The 16,937-nt window shown below is 50.3% G+C and overlaps 1 protein-coding gene across 9 annotated transcripts in view; it reads right to left on the reverse strand.

Moving 5' to 3' along the window:
• SLC8A1 (solute carrier family 8 member A1) overlaps positions 1-16,706 on the reverse strand; it is a 105,394-nt gene extending 88,688 nt beyond the window's left edge. For 5 of the 9 annotated variants that reach the window (XM_084515502.1, XM_084515501.1, XM_084515500.1 and 2 more), the window contains exon 1: positions 1,783-2,117. Coding sequence is in view for 2 of the 9 variants with exons in the window: in XM_084515505.1 (XP_084371631.1) it covers positions 16,567-16,619 (53 nt within the window). In the remaining 7 variants the exon portion in view is untranslated. Of the gene's footprint in view, positions 1-1,782; positions 2,119-7,547; positions 7,569-16,566 lie in introns of those variants that run through there. The other 4 variants (XM_084515505.1, XM_084515504.1, XM_084515503.1 and 1 more) reach the window with 4 other exon arrangements.
• Between the last annotated feature and the right edge of the window lie 231 nt (positions 16,707-16,937).

Consider the following 16,937-nt stretch of genomic DNA (forward strand, 5'->3'; position numbering starts at 1 on the left):
AAAACCAACTTCTGTCCTAGATGTGATGCCAGGAAACTGCAACCCTGAAGGTCCTGAGCAGAGAAAGAAAGGTTTGGACAGTCAGAGAAATGGCTGTACCTCTGTGGCATCATCACGGTGCTGTGGGGACTCCTGAGAGCAAGGACACGAGCCAAGTCCATGCTGTGCTGGGTACAGCAGTGCCAAGAGAGCAAACCTGCTGCAGCCTGGCCAGACCCAGATCAGACATCTCAGGAGCAATTTACAACCGAAGACCTCAAAAAGCTCAGTGAGAGTTGGGTAAAGAAGCAGGGAAAAATTCCTCAGCTTATCTCTGCTAGTTGGTGTTGGCATTCAGGGATGCGAGGATAGAGTGAGTGCATCCTCAAACATCTTGAATGCAAACCCTGGCTCAGGGGAAGCTTTGAGCTCCCCAGTTCCCCAGCATTGGCTTTGGAGTTGTTTATGCTTCCAGAGAAACAGGGCTGGTGGGTATGAGAGGGTTCAACTTTCCTGGGGAGGTGCTGGGGGGGGATTCATGGCTTTACTGGTGGGTTCTGGCTCTAGAAAAGCTTGGCTGTGCCCCCATTTGGTTTAATTGCTGGAAAAGGGGCAAAGTTGCTCTTGAAGAACCAGCTGGAAGGAAAAGGTGAGAAGGAGACATGTATCAGACGCACCCAAGCCAGCACAGCTGCCTCTCTTTGGCGATGCCCACTGCCCCAGCCACACAGCCCAGCTGTTTTCTCCCGGCTGCCACCACCACACCAACGTGCGGGCATCCCAGCTTCCCCTATCCGAACAAAAGCACACCTCTTCTCTTCGGGGCAGCGAGAAAGAGCACGAGAACACCACCAGGAGAGCACCCAGAGGACCCCAGCCTCCCTCGGCCCCCGTTTCCATCGCCTGACTCCCGGTTTTCCAGCACCCGGGACGGGAGGAACGGCTTCAAGAGAAGCGCCAGCGAGAGGAGCCCCTGAAATCAGCCGCTCGCACCCACACGCCCGTGACCTTGTGGTTTTACTACGGCTTTCCTTTCCAGGCTCGGGTCCTCTCCCTAGTGCTTGCTGCATTTCTCCAATGCCTCGGCCGCTCGCTTTTCGCCCCGGAGACGGAGCCGAGCGGCGGGCACGGCTCGGCGGGGAGGGAAGCAACAAGGCTACGATGAAAGAATTAAACTCGCGATGACGGAAGAGCCCCAGCCATGCTTCCACCTAGACAAAGCCTACGTGATGAGCGCTGCCGAGCGCCAGCCCTTCGGGGAAAGGCACAGCCGCTCGGGGAAAAGAAAACGGGGATTTTCGGCGTGGCTGCAGGTGCCTCCGGCCACTCGCCTCGGGACCCCTTTCAAGGCAGAACCCCCCCGGGGCTGGAGGCAAGGCAGCCCGGCTGCAGGCACCGCCACCCCGCCGGGCGGAGGCACGGCTCCCCCCGGGGGACGATGCCCGTAAGACCCCCGGCTGGGGGGGGCGGCTCTCTCCGGCCCCCTCCCCGCTCCCGCACGCTCGACCCTCGGGGTGAAGGGAGGCACCCCCCTCCCCGCGGGCGCGCCTCCCGTCGCGACATGTCGCGACTGGCCGGCGGGGGAGGGAGGCGAGCCCCAATCGCCTCGCCTAAGGTACCGCGGCTGGCTTGCAAAAAGCATTCCCGGCTCGGGGAAGGGATGTGGGGGGGGGGGGGGACAGCAGCATCCCCCAGCGGCTCCCCATCCCCATCCCACCTCCCCCCATCCCGGGGACCCCCCCCATACAGCTCCCCCCCGATGCCGGGGAGGGCAGGGCGAGGGCCGGGGGGTCGCGGACCTACCTGTCGGGGGGTTTGGGGAGGGGAAGAAGGGGGGGGGGGGGGAGAGCAGCAGCCGGAGCCGGTTCAGCAGCGGCGGGGCATCGCGGCGGGGCGCGGGGTGGCGGAGCCCCGGTGCGCGGCTGCGGCGGCGGGAGGGCGGGCGGGAGGAGGAGGAGGAGGAGGAAGGGAGGGAGGGAGGGAGGGTGGATGAAGGGAGGGAGGGAGGGAGGGAGAGAGGGAGGGATGGAGGGAGCGCACACACGCACAGCCCCCGGGATGCGCTCAGCCAGCCCACCCCGCAGGCAGCCTCCTCTCCCTCCGCATCCCTCCGGGGGCTGGGAGAAAACCGCCGGCCCTCCTCCTCCTCCTCCTCCTCCTCCTCTTCCTCCTCCTCCTCCTGCTGCTGCTGCTGCTGCTGGAAATATTTCCCGATTTCCTCCTCGGAGCGAGGGACTTTGAAAGGCAGGGCTGGCTGCGGACCCACCCCCGGCCGCCCTGCCCGCCCTGCCCGGGGCAGCCCCCAGCCCTGCCCCGCTTGACCCCGGGTCCCGATCCTGCCCCCTTGCAGCTTCCCGGGGTGAGCCCGACCCCATTTGCACCCTGCAGGACAGAGGGAGCTGCTGGCAGGCGCTGCCTCCCCCGTACGCCCTCTCCTTCCCCCAGCCCTGGGTTAGGAAGCCCCAGGAAGGATGGTGCAAGGGGTGCCCATGTTGTCCCCATTGCTATCGTGGGGAGGCAGCAGACTTGGGGTGTCCCAAAGGGCCCTGGTTTGATGTTCACCCCCCCCTTCACATCCCCAGCATCATGGTGTTTGCACAGGGCTGTGGGTGCCATGGGGCTGTGGGGTGACAGACTAGGGGCCTGTGGGTCATTTAGCATCCTCCCAAGACCTGTTTCTGGCCACCTCCAGGCCAGCCCCTGAACCTTCCGAGCCTCCTGTCCCCACAAGAGGGTCAGTGGGTTTGGGAGGCCCCGCAGGAAGCCAGCAGCCCCAGCCAGCCCGGAGGAGATGGACTTGGTGCACCTCAGGTTGGCCCAAGCGCCCTTCCTGTGGGCAATTCCCCTGCCGCCGCACCTGAGCGGCTCCTCCACCCTCCGCTGGCTCCGGAGAGGAGCAGATGAACCCGTTGTCCTGCCCTCCAGGCAAAACTGTGGGTTTAGGAACTTAAAATAGGACCAAAGCTAATAACCCTTGCACTTGTAGCCGCAAGTACCTGGTGACCTTGCGTGGCCCTCCTGCTCAGGTGCAACATGAACCCGGGAGAAGTAGAGCCACTACTGCAGCTCCTGCCCCGTCCTACACCTTCTCCCCCTCATCCAGTCCACCTGTAATTTGTGCCACTGCTGGCTTGTTTGTGGACTTCATTTGTGCTTTTATTTATTTCCTTTTTTAAATTTTTATTCTATTCTTTTCTGGTGGGGAGGGTGACATTTCCACATCACTATTTTCTGCCAGTGGGGATGGGAAACTGTATTTCTTTGGTTGGGATCTGGTGTCGGACACGGATAACATCCTGACACCCTCTTTTAAAGCTCTTTGTGATGAGGTGACGAACCAGCAAGTCAGCTAGCTGTTATTGGCGTTACAGCTGCAATCGGTATGTAGTTCTGGTCTCACTTTAAGAGCTTATTGCCTACACGTTGGATGAACATAATTCCAAATCACTTGGCTTAGAGAAGACACTTTTTTTGTGTCCAACAGCTAACTCTGACTGTCAGCCTCACCTCTTTTAAACTCTTCAGGGGAAGAGCACAGTTGCATCTGGCCACGCGTGGTGATCGGATGGGACTTGATTCTCCCACCAGGGTGACTGATGTAGAGGGAGCACAACTAAACGGGGCACCAGACCCGGCTCCGGACCTGGCTGTGTCTTCCTGGTGCTTGGTTTGGCAGTGGCTGCGGGATGCAGGGCGCTGTACAAGGAAAGCAGCTCGCCTGCAGCAAACACAATCCCTGCTGATGCTCCTCGCCCCACACGCTGAAATCTAATCGCTGCAACGGTAAGCAGTGCAGCTCAGATTTTAATTAGCTGTCAGCCGTGAAGCTCTCCCGAAAGCTCCCCGTTTCCCTCGGTTGTGTTGCTGACCTACTTCCCAGCTGTCTCGCTGAACACGGCACACAACTCCTCAGGAGCACCAGGACACTAGCTCTGCTAGCTGGCGAGCTGCTCCCCAAAAAGACAGGCACTTCCCCAGCCCACCTCTCCCTGCCTGCCCCCAGGCATGCTCCTCTCTCCCAGTGCCTCCTGCCCAGACCCTCGGGAAGGCTGCTCCAGCCTAAGGTTGTTTTGGGACATCTGTGGAACAGGGGCTAAAGAAAACCAAAGTCTGTCAGCATTCATGGTGGTGCTCGCTAGCCCATGCAGTTCCCTGCCTTGTATCACCCAGCTTAAACCATGTGAGACAGCAAAGGTGAAAGGAGATGTGGCGTTATCCCACCCGTACCAGAGAGCTGCCTTCATCTGCTTGGAAAGATCTTGATTAGGAGGGATGTGAGGCTGAGGGGCTGGCAGAAGATATCTCCCCACTCTCCAGACCCTCACACACATCTTTCCAGGCGCATGCAGACCTTTGTTTTTCAAAGCCCCCGAGTGAAAGGTGGAGCCGGGCTGTGAAAGAAAGAGTCTAACTCGGGGAGTATCTCCCTTTCCTTCCCTGTCTCTCTTTGCAGCCATGCAAGTGAACACCTACCATTGCAAACACACTTACAACCACTAATTAGCAGTCACAAAATCATGGAGCTTCTCCTGCCGGTGCTAACGAATGGTTCATTCATTCATTCATTCATGCACACCCACAGCTCTCTCCGACAGCAGCCCGCATCTCTCTGCAGTCGCTGGAGGAGGTTTCTGGGTATTGTCTACATACACAGAACAGAAAGACAATCCCTCCCTGTGAATACAGGAGTCACTGGGCTGCGGAGCCTACAGGACAGAGTGGTGCAGGCCAACTCTCCACTCAGTACTTTGTGAAGACATGAACTCCTGCATGCTTTAGAGGAGGGGGACACAACCCCCCAGGTACTCCTTGTGTGAGAAATTCCTGCCTTAAATTCCCTGTAAAAGAGTTGAGTGGCCAGGGAAAGGGCAGTCTTTAGCCCAAACACAGCACAATCATCCATCCTACCATTCTTTCTTGGCCTTATCTGGAGCATCCCCTCAGTGGGATGCTTGGGTTTCTGCTCCAGCTTTTCTGGGTTTGGATAATGCTGGAGGATAACCAGTGAGCCCTCGTCGGTTAGTGCTTAGTCATTTCCGTCCTTGCTTTCCTTGAGTCCCTCAGGAGATGCCAGGGAGATCCTGCAGGAGCATATGGGATGTCACCTCTGGCTTGCCATCCATCTATCACCGCTCCTCGCTGCAGCAGTCCTGAGCGCGCGCCCGCTGAACCTTCGCTGGCTCCTCTCTGCATGTTCTTGGCAGGGACCTAGAGATCCCTGTGAGTTGTATTTCCAAAAAAGATATTCCTAAACATAGTTTCCAGCAGTCTGAGCATTCACTGTCACCTTCACACCTGCCTTTGCTGGCTGGAGGATAAATCAGGCACTTAGAAATGTGAGGGGTGGCGTGGGACACAGTGGTGAGTAGGAAGGGCAGCTCTGTGCTGTACATCTTCTATTTCTCTTTAAGATCTCCAGCTTTTTCACCGTATCTGGTACAGTCTGAGGTCTGACGATCCCGGGGAGCTCTGAACACACAGCAGTGGTCCACTGGCCAGGCAGAGGGCTTAGATGTCGAATGTGTCTTTTACCCCTGGAAAGCTGAGTGCTAAGACCCAGGGAGAAAGCGATATTCAGCGAGAGCATTTGGGTAAGTCTGTGAAAAATTGGCAGCTTATGCTTTGCTCTCATTGCGATGCTCTGGGAGGCTGCAGAGGTAACTTGAGAAACTCTGCTAGTGCCACTCACTAGTTTTCCCTCGAGTGCTCTACTCCGTGTTTCACGGAGGTTTAAATAAAAAATCCAGAGCATCCATTGGTGGGCAGAGCACTCAGCAGCTTGGGAGAGCTTTTTCCTGGAGGAAGGGTTGATGTGTGGCAGACCAAAGAAGGTCTTTGCACGGGAAACCTCCTGGCTGGGTTGAAAGCAGAACTAGCTGTAGGGTCTGGGGATGGATTTAGGGAGCCTGGGAACAGGCAGGGCTGCAAGTATTTTGCAAACGTCTAGTGCGCAAAACAAGACACACGCTTTGAACGCAGCCCCAGAATCCCACTTCTCCTTTGAGTAGAAACTCAAAAGCCTTCTGGCAGCTGTCATTTGTCTCAGCAGCACCAATATCTCACTCCCGTCCCTGTTCCACAGGCCAAAACCGCCTCCTAGCCTGAGTCACTGGAAAACGAAGGACCAGATGTCCCCTGCTTGACTGCCTGTCCCTTAACATCTTTTCCCACCAAAAATAAAAAAAAAATAAAAAAAAATCTTTAGCTGTTACAAAACTGCAGAATACAGGAACTAGAAATGCAGATGCAAGGTCAATTAATTGAAATAAATTTCCCAGTGAAAGCAATAGCCTGGGGACTCAGCTGCCTCCAGAAGAGCATCCTGCAAGGGGCCCTGGAGGAGCAGTGTGCCAGCTCTGGGACACCACTACAAAGGAGCAAGCACGAGCACTCCCTGGTTGAAGCACCAGCTCTTTTCACAGCCACCCCAAGCCTGCCCTGGCCTGGAGAGAACCTGGCTGAACAACAAGAAAAAAAAAAATCCCCTCCTCTCCCCCAAATAAAACAAAAACGTAATTAAAATGTAACTGATTGGTGTGTTCTCCGGGTTTGCCTTCTGTTTTTGAAACCCCAGGTTTTCGTGTTTTCCAGTTTACTTGGTAACCAGAGGAGAGTTAAAAAAATAATGAGAGAGATGAAATATTGGCATGTAACCCTGTGCCTCTAGGAGCTGGGACTCGAAGAAAAAAACAAAGCACAAATACCACGGTGATGTGGCAAGACCTGGAAAGCTGTGCATTGCCAGCTGAAGACTGCGTGATGTTTCCTCGGCATCTCCAGTGTCACATGAGGCCACCACACCCCTCATTTGATTTTAATGCCATGTTCCCATGGCTATCAGCTGGCAACCAGGGGTAAATCAGACGTGGTGCACGGCTCTGGCTGCGGCCCCTGGTCGTGCAGGTAATTTGGCCTCCTCTGCACCATCTGCCTGCCAGCCCCGAGCCAGGCTGGGTGCTCCAGGGAGAAGAGACCTTTTCATTAAAAGCGAGAAGGGACTGACCTCAGCTGCGTCGGAGCACCTTATTTATATTTTATTTATATATTCCGAGCTGAGAAAGCAGCTGGAGCACCTTGCAAAAAACCCATCCCATTAGACAAGAGGATGTGAAATGACTACTCTTAAAGGGAAGCTGGCTGGTCTTCCCTCTAAGGGGCTGTAACGGGTGCTGCGCTGCCAGGGTGGCCTGAAATCTTCCTTTCCTCCTTGCTGCTCCAGCTCTGCCTTCCTCTGCCTCAGCCCTGCCTCGTCTCAAAGAAAGAGGGGAGAAAGAGAAGAAGAGCAGATTTAACTTCCAGATAACCTAATGGCTATGTTTTTTTTTTTTTTTTTTGTTTGTTTGTTTGTTTTGGGGTGGGGTGGGGATAAAGCCAGGATTTTGGAGAAATGAAACCGCACTGTTTGTGAGGCTGTGTTCTCCGTTCAAACCCCACTTGCCAGCCCTGTTCCCCACCTGGAATTTCAAACCTGGCCTCTTCCTAAGCTGTTTAGAGCCCAAAGGCTTTTGCACGGCTTTCCAGATTGCGTGGTGCCTCAACACAACAGCAGCTGGTACTGTGCCACCCACCTCTTGGTCAGAAACCCCCAGGTCTCTTGCGAAAATCTGCTGCTCGTGTGGGGAGCCGTGCTCCTGGCGAAACGGCCTGAGTTGTGAGGCTGTGCTCCTGGGTTTGTGAGTGCAGAAGGGCCACGGGGGTGTGTGTGTGTGTGAGCGTGCGCATGCGTGCAGATGTTTCCTAACGCAGATTGTGCAAGCCCCAACTTCTTCCCTCTGCGCTTCTGCTTACTCAGATGAACTCTTGCTCTCCTGCGAGCGCTCCCCATCTCCTCAGCGGGTGAGACAGTTTCCTGCACGTAGCTGTCAGCCTGGGAACACAGGCTGCTGCGGTGCTTGTGCATGTGCAGGCTGGAGACCAGGGAGCAGAACAGAGCAGGGACCTGGGGATTCACACGTGCCCCAGCTCTGAACCTGAGCTGCTGCCGCACCTCCTGCCCCACCAGGGCTTTCCTCCTTCATTTAACTCCCTTCCACGTGCATCACACACACTAAGAAAGCTTCTGGATGCTGCTCCTTCAAGACACCAGTGTGCTATTTCTGGTCAATTAGAGCCAGGGCTGTTGACAGTGTCTGGCATTTTACTTGCCATCAGTAGACTCCAGAGTTAACATCTGTGTTTATATGAGCAGAGGCATCAGGAAGGAGGGTAACAGCTGCAGAGCCACCAGTGGGAAGAAATAAGAGAAGTGAGAGATCTAGAAGACCTGATCCAAGAGGAAACATTGTAGGAACTCAGACCGTAACATCAAGAGAAGACATATCCTCACAAAGCTGAGGGAATAGGTGTTTCCCACTCCTACTATCTATAAGATAAGAAGTCAGGAGGTTAAATGACAACCAGGGAGCGTGAAGTTTGACATGAGGGTAGGTTAATCAGTAATGGCATGGCCAGCTGGATTGTCTGCAGAGAGGGAGAAGTCACGGGAAGACTTTAAGACCTGGATGAGCAAACCTCTTTCCAGATTGAGTGTCAGTGGCCCAGCTCCCAGCATCATATCATCAGGAAGGTGTGTCTGACAGGTGAACGAGCAAGAGACATGCGTCATTAACTCACTTAGCAACCTCTTCTGATAGCTTTTTGTGTGCACACACAGACATCTTGAAGCTTACCCAGATGCTCTCAGGATCTGGTGGCGCAGGAATGCTTGTGTTGGGAACATTTGTCTGGCCACAGCAGTCCTTCTCAAATCCTTCACTCTCTGTCCTGTCCCACTGCCAGCTACAAGCTGAGGAATGCACACAAATGGCCTGCCCCTGCCCAAACTGCAGCACCAGGACATTTCCCAGAGCAGGGACTAAGTGACATCCACGCAGGTGACTAACCTTGACTTAGGGCTACCTAAAATGCATTGCAATGAAATGGTGCCACCAGACACTGCTGATAACAAACAGAAGGGTAATATATATGAAGCTGACTGTCCCTGGACAGTTACAATCCTAACCAGATAACAGCATGAAAAATGGCAGAAAAGAGAAACATTGGATATAAGAAAAGCAAGGGACTAGCTTAATTGCTAGCCAAAGTAGAAATTACCAAGGCAACCATATGGTGTGTAAGAAATAAGTGTATACAGACAGCAAACCTGGAACCAGCAAGGAAAGTGTAAATATGGGTGGATGGCTTGTCTGGAAGGAGATGAACTTGGTAAAGAAGCAGGACCTGGGAAGAATAGGAGGGACAAAGACAGAAGTAAACAGAGACAGAAGGCAAAGTAAAGCAAATAAGTAAATAAATAAGTAAATAAGACAAAGTAAAGTAAGTACCATACTCAGGACCTATTGGGCCAGGGCTGTTGTTCAGCCCTGTGCTTAGTTGTGGCAGCGAAACATCAGCTTTATTAAGGTTGGAGTGAATCCTGTCTTGTTCTGTAAGTTTCCATAGGCCGCACACATCAAGGCACGTTTCAAGATAATCACACTATCTGTTTCAAAGAGAAGAATGTTAAAGTTGGATATGTTTTTATCAACAGGGACAGAAAATGACTAGCAAACACAAGCAGTGGCACAGCTCAAAATGCTTACAGACTTGTCCTGTTTTGTAGCATTCCTCTAGGTTTGTGCATCAAAACACGCTTAAAAACAGCCTGCTTGGCTATTTTTAAAGTACAAAGATTTAAACTAGGTATCTCTACATCTGGAAGGTCCAGAGGTTTTCTAGTGCCCCACCATGGAGGTACATTTTCAGGCATTTTAACGCATTGAGGCTCATAACAGGCACACGTGGCACAAGGTGCATATCCAGACAGGTTTGTCCCGGCCTCTGAAAATCCAGGGACTGTGACCAAATTATGGATCCTCAGGTAGGTCTTTGAGATTTTAAAATGGAGATTCTGAAGTGTCTAGAAAGGTGTCGATTCATTTTATGAAGTACTCATGACTTGTCCTGAATCTTACTCAATGATTGTTTGCTGAACAGACAAACCATTGCCAGCTAAGCACATTTTCACTGACAGACAGTAAAAGCCTTTATCTTCTTTGATACGGAAATGTTTCTTGGAGCATCTAGTTTCCAGAACCGGTGGCAAAAAAAAAGTGGTTCTCTCTTTCAAAATGAGAGAAACTTTTAAAATCCATTTGCTTTCCAAGCTGTGCTGTGGACTAGGTCGAGCACAGATTGCAGCAGCAACATAAGCACAGGACATCACGCAAGGGTCTGCTGTGGTGCTGGGGCTCATTTCTTTGATGCTAAACCTCTGGGTAAAGTAGCCAGAAAGTTCGAGGAGAACATCTTTCACAGCTGTATATCTGTCTTTTTACAGCATGAATTGACACTACCAAGAAGATTTGGAAGGCCTGCTAGAATGTTTCCACAAAGACTTGGCTGAGCTGCAATTTTGAAAGACATAAAAGGGAGGTAAATTCTGGAAGTTAAACCTATATTAACCCCTTAGTCAGGGTGGGGTTTCTGCCGTGTGCTTGAACATGGGTATAACACGTGGCTGACATCTGAAAGCTCTCACAGCAGGCAGCAGAGCAGCAGTAAACATGGTTATTATGGACGGTCAGTAGGAATGAAGACCTACTTATCCAGCTCAAGATGGGGCAATCCATAACATCTGTCTTGCTCCTGAATTGGGCATTCACCCTGGACAGGAGATACTTTCGGAGCCTCGCTTCAAATAGCTATGCTCTGAAGAGCTGGCTAAATCCAGGAGGTCATCTTAGAATAATATTTGGCGGGCCGAAGTGACTTAACATTTAACATGTTTTAAAGGACCATATGGAATAAGTTACGCCAGAGTAAAACAAACACTTGTCTCTCACATCCAGTGTTATTGTTAGCAACTTATTTGACTGTGTGTATTTCTCAGCAGCGACAATGACTCACTAAATAACAGGATAATACCACGGATCGCTTGCATGTTGCGGTCTGCGGCCACAGGAAGGGTTTTACTTTTGCTGTGTACATGTTGGCAGCCCCGGCGCACTAGCAGCAAATCTAAATGTTTATTGCCGCATCCAGTGCAGAAGCACAAGGCCTCTCTGCTTGGAGCCGTTCTGTAAGCCAAAGGGAAAACGCGGGGCATTTTTAATGTCACGCTTACCAAACTGCAGCCAAAGCAATAGGCTTTGAATTGGACACCAGGAGAGGAGATGTCACCTTTATTTTGCTTTCTTGTTCCAAAGTGTGGATATGGTGATCGCCAATGCTGGCAGTCAGCATGGGAGCAGGCTGTTCCAGAGGAATGGGCCTTGTGTTCCCTGTCTAAGGCACAAACCTCGCTGCAGGTTGCTAATTTTGGACACGGGCATCAAAGCATGCTGACTTGGAAGGGTGAAGAGGTTGCAGGGCAAGAGATAAGAGCGGTCCCTCAAACCCTAGGCCTGTGCAGAAAGCCGAGAGAGGCCAGAGCTGCCTCAGATGGCCAACCACATCCCTTGGCTGCTCCAGAAATCATGCAGGCTTCTGCCTGAGGCCTGACACCATGAGCCCCTGCTTGAAACACAGTGGTTTAGCCCCCTCCATCACCTCCACCAGGCTCCTGCCCTGCCCCTTGCTTCCTAATGCTTGTTGGATCTCTCAGACCAAATTCGGTGTCTGTCAGATCTTCCTGCAGCCTGGGGGACCTCACAGCCTGGAGGAAAACTTTCAGGTGGGTTTCAGTGGAAGATCCAAGCCCACCTGCCATGGGGTTGAGGGCTGTACAGGTAGCCCAGGAGGGCAGCAATTCCCCTTCTCCCCCTGGGCATTGCTGCAGGGATCTATCTAGCTGACAAAGATGGCACCACGACCCCAGACCAGTCATGTTGCAGAAGAAGGGTATCCAATACACCCCAAAGTAGAGAAGAAAGCAAAAGGGGAGCATCCAATGTGCAAAGGTTTCCAACAGGGACTCAGGTAAGCCTTGGTGGTGGGGATAGAAAGGCAGCAGTAGCTGTGCAGGCCACATTCCTGCCCTTAATGCATGTCGTTATTTTTCCATTTTCACATTTTCCTCCAGCTCTCCGCTTTTGCTTATGTAAGAGGAAAAGAAAAACAAGCCAAGTCGATGTTCCAGTGAAAGGAAGGACAACTCTGCGAGAGAGCAGGAAATGGTGTGTGCTGGTGTCATACGGGATTAGTCTGCAACCTCCAGGGCATGCTGCGGTCTGCAGGACAACCTGGGAAACATCCCAGGGACAAAACTGATGAAACTCATCCTGAACAGGATGAAGGGCTTGAAAGCACCGGGAGACTGGGGGGCAGGAAAAAGGCTTTACACCTCATTCTGTATAGCCTATTCCCATGGGGATTAAAACAACCCAAGCACTGAAAAAGTCTATACCCAAACAGCACTCCTTGGCAGAAGAAGCTCTGGAGTGTTTGTCTTCTTTGGGTATTCACAGATGAGCCATTAATCACTGTTAAGTGAGGGGCACGTGTCTTCATGCTGTATTTTTCCTGAAATCCAGGCATTTTCTGGAATCCCAGTTCTGTGAGTGTCTCCCTCCTACCTCTGCCCACCTTTCTGCAGAAGGAAACACGCGGAGTTTTCTGGAGTGCAGCACGTGGCTCTTCTCTGCTCACACATTTGGAAAAGGCCCAGCTAGAGACATCAGAAACTGAAACCTGCACTTCATGTTAGCAGTGTCAGAGTTCAGCATTCCAGGGATTTGGGAAAGATCCTAAAAGCAAACATCCCAAACTCAGGAGGAAGTTGAGCATTAAATGCAAAAGAAATCCAAATATGTTAAAGTATGGAAACCAAAACAACTTCTTCTTTGCCCTGCAGTGACCCTATGCAATAAGAATACAATTGTGATTAGATCACAGCAATGGTTGGAGCCCTAGATAAGAATAAACTGAGTTTTGAAGACCTCCAGACTTACTGCATTGTTTTGCCATGTTTTTCCCCCATGCATTGCCAGAAAAATACTGAGTTCCTTAAAGAATGAATTCAAAAATGAATGTCAACTCATAAATTGCCTGATTTGCTTGTAAATTGGCAGAAAACACCAGCACTGCGTAAAACTGTCATTTTGCTGCCTCCTACCACAGCAGTACATGGAAGATCAGAGGATGAGAGGGGGCGATAATGAAACCTCCTTCTGTTCATAGGATTAAATGCTGGGTGACAGCAAGGTCCTCTCCAAAGTGTGTGACCTCACCACCTGTAGGCAAAGCCCTTCCACCATGCAGGTGTCTGTGCATGGTTTCTTCTGGCTTTTCCTTCCTCTTAACTGAGAGTTCTCCCACCCCTTTCTCTAGAAAAATCCACCTGTGCACCTTAGATGGAAAAACTCTGACCTCAAATGCCTTAACCTCAGCCAAAACCTTGTTGTGTGGCAGAGGAGGACCTAGAAATGCAGTTGTTTTACCAGGTGGCATCCTTCATCCACACACGTAACACTATGACTCAGTTTGTTGGTGAGATCCTGAGGACCTGAAAGCTCACTGTCACTCAAAGGCATTAAGGGCAACTCATGTTATGGGATGGAAAGTTAGGAGTAATTCATGTCTCTAAGTGACCAAAACGGACAACTGGATTTAGACCAGATGAGGTTGATTTACTCACCTCTTCATACTGTGCAGTCAGCTATTTTATACCAAAGTTTTACAAAGAGGAAAAAGCCTGTGAAGCTGAATGGCTCACAGTTTAGCACTGCGACACCAAAAAAATAAAAATAAAAAAACAGCAGTGCAGTTTCTCTAAAGCACAGATATGTAGAGGCATTCTCATTTTCCACATGAAATTCTGCTGTTATGCAAAAGGATTGTGGCCACATGTGCATAAAAGATGCTGGGTGGATTTGTGCAGCCATGCATGAGATGGCAAGCAGTGAGTGTCATGGGACACACGGCAATATTCACAGCCTGCAAACTCAAACTTTTCCTAAAATACCTTTCCTTCTGGAGGAGTGCCTGGGTTTGTGAGTCCCCTAGTGAAACCCTCCCCAGGTTGATCATTGTCCTTTATCCTGAAGATGAAGAGGAGAGAAAAGCGAGGTAGTGTTTTGGGAACAAGAAAGCCAAATAAGACAGCTGCCCATTTTCATGGGCTGTTTTTTGCAACATTACATTCTTTCAGGCCTCTGTTCCTCAGGCAAACCAGATTTGAATTGGCAAATGGGTCTGCAAGTGTCAAGGCTGGGAACAGGCAGGGCTATCCTATAAACCCTTTGTCCTAGAACAAAGGCAATAAAAAGTATCTGGCCAGAGAAGTGGATCAGTCTGTCAATGTGTCCCCAGAATCTGCTCCAATCTTCTGACTCATTAGAGAAAAGACAGAGGTGGTTTCCAGACTCCATCCTTCAAGGAATCACCATAAAAACGTTGAAGTCATTGGAGGGGGGAGAACGCACACTGGGATCGCTGCGAGTCAGAGCCAGTTTGTAATATCTTTGCCAAGTGACTTCACGTTGTAGCCCTCCTCTGCGTGATTTATGCTGAGGACTGTCTCTCCTCGGGCATACCTCACACCACAAGCACGACTTTCCCCCTCACACAAGAAACTGTGCTCAGGCACCAGGACAGCACGTCCTTGCTCACTCCAAGTGCCCTCGTGGCCGAGGCAGCTTCCCCTTGCCTGCGGCCTGCAAGGATGAGCACCGAGCTGGGCCTGATGGTGAGGAAGAGGAGGGCTCCCCCTTCCTCCTCCACTTGCTCCAGCGAGGAGCGCTGTGTGGGAGGACCTCGTGGCGGATGCTCGGAGACTGCAGCGCTCGTCGTGACTAGTTGCTTGCAAAAAACACGCTAGTGATACTACTGCGAGCACTCGATTTGACTATTTATATTCATGCCTAGTGCCTTGGAGTGAGATCCTGTCAGCTTCACACGAGGGACCAAATGAATACCAGCAATACCCACGACTAATCAACAGCAAATATTAATAACAGCTAGTGTGCTGATAACAGTAATAAACCTTAGGGATAACACAGCCCGCCTGATATTGATTTTCACAGAGTGGCACACAAAGGAGGGGTCATTTGCAAGGCTCTTGGGCAGCTCTGCCAAACAGAAAATGGAAGCAATCCCAGTAAGCAAGGAAGACAGAAGCGTCCTTTTATTGTAATAGCAAAAAGATATATATTAAAAAAATCGTTTTCTATTGGCTTAGTAGCAATTATTGGCCACAATTAGTTGAGGGTTCATTTCTGTATGCGCATGTCAATAGAGAAGTGATATGTACTTGTCATAAAAAATAAAAGTTAGCCTGGCACAGAGAAATCTCAGTATAATTGTATTTCCTTTCTACCACATGAAAAGACACCAGGCAAAGGGAAGATGTGCAGCTCAGTGAGTGTGAAAACAAGGATTGTGGGAATATCCATGGAAATGCTTGCAAAATAAGGGGGAAAAGGGAAAAAAAAAAAAAAAAAAGTATGCACAGACTACTACGGAGTTACAAGCAAATACTCCCATTATGTTCTCCTTATGTAATGACAAGGGAAAGCATTTTCATTCATGAATGGAAATGCTTATGACATTTGTGGTCTAGTAATTTCCCTTTACAATCATCCATCATCATATCTCTGGAAATCTCTGACAATTTCAGTCATATTCCTGATATTATGTTCAGTTCTTTCTGTGTAATTTCACTTCACCTGCTCTACTGTTTTTTCCAGTCTATTAACCACCTGAAAAATGAGAAAGCTTTACCTAGCACTTTGCAGTGGGAGTATGAGTACTGTGTTATAACACCTGAAAGCACACAAACTGATATGCAAGTGCCATGCTGTAGCATTTAAAGAAAAATCTTGTGTTTAACTGTACCATCCAAAAGCAACACGATTTGGAGCCAAGGCTACAAAAAGGGTTTTTGATGTGAGTGTGTGTGTTCTGTGTGACAAAACGCCTCAGTGAAGAAAACCTTTCTGCCAAGGGTATACTTTGTTTTTTTTTGTCAGTGCCCGGCTCACAGACTGAACGAAAACCCTGTGAGTTTGAAGGAGAGCGATTACTTCTGTGCTTTGGAAATATTCACAATAGCACACAGCTGTTTTCACCGGGGTCGACTTTCACAACACTGTAATGATGGTTAAAACCGTACCAAAAATCCTTGCACAGGATGTAATCAACCTCAAATCTGCAGAGAAACATTGAGAAACTGCCTTCGAGTGCCAAGAAAAACAACAGCCGTTTACAACAGGCTCTTCCCGATGTCCACTCAGCTCAAGCCACATGTCAAGCAGGACATCTCAAAGCGAAAGTAGGGCAGACTAGAGAAGAAAAGCCCCTTGACTATTTTTAAGATTTTTCTAAGTAGTGACACAAAAAGGCTCAGGCACTGGGCGCCACCACCGATCCCTTCTGCCCCTCTGTGCACCAAGGCTCCAGCATGGGTCAGGCTGCGAGCCCGCATCACGAGTGATAAAACACCCGTTTTCCAAGATTTTTTTTTTTCTTGACTCTTTCAGACACTTGGAAAGTTTCTGTCCCTCCAGCGGCAAAGCTGTTATATGTCATGTTCCTCGCTCTGAGAGCTCGACTGCTACGCCGCTGTTAGAGCCAGCCCATAGCCCCAGATTTACGGGGTTTTCGCAGGATGCCTTTCTAACCAAAAAACCTAGGTGTTCCCGAGAAAAGCTTGAATTGATTTTCACTTACCCCAGCCGCGTCTCAGCCGTTGTGGGTAAAGCAGAATGGAAAAAAGCCCTCATATGATAGTGTCTCTAAATTTACCAGAAAGAAAGGAGCTGGGGTGCTTGTCCTTTAAGTGTCTCTAAAGATGGTTTGCATAGCTGGATCTCAGCTTATCTGTGCTTTTCTGCTTTTGCTTCCATACATGGATCTGTTCCCAACAGTAACTTCAAGCTGTCGAAAAGAAGCTATCTGTCAGCTTTCAGCTTCATCCAACACATAAATGAGCAGAAATAAATAAATAACGATCTTTTCTGATGGCTCCCCTCTCTGATTTGCACCTCAGAACCCCTTTTTCTTTTTTTTTTTTTCTCCCCAGATTAACTTTTTGCTGTTTT

Source organism: Aythya ferina, assembly GCF_964211825.1.
Source record: "Aythya ferina genome assembly, chromosome: 3".
Classification (NCBI taxonomy): Eukaryota; Metazoa; Chordata; class Aves; order Anseriformes; family Anatidae; genus Aythya; species Aythya ferina.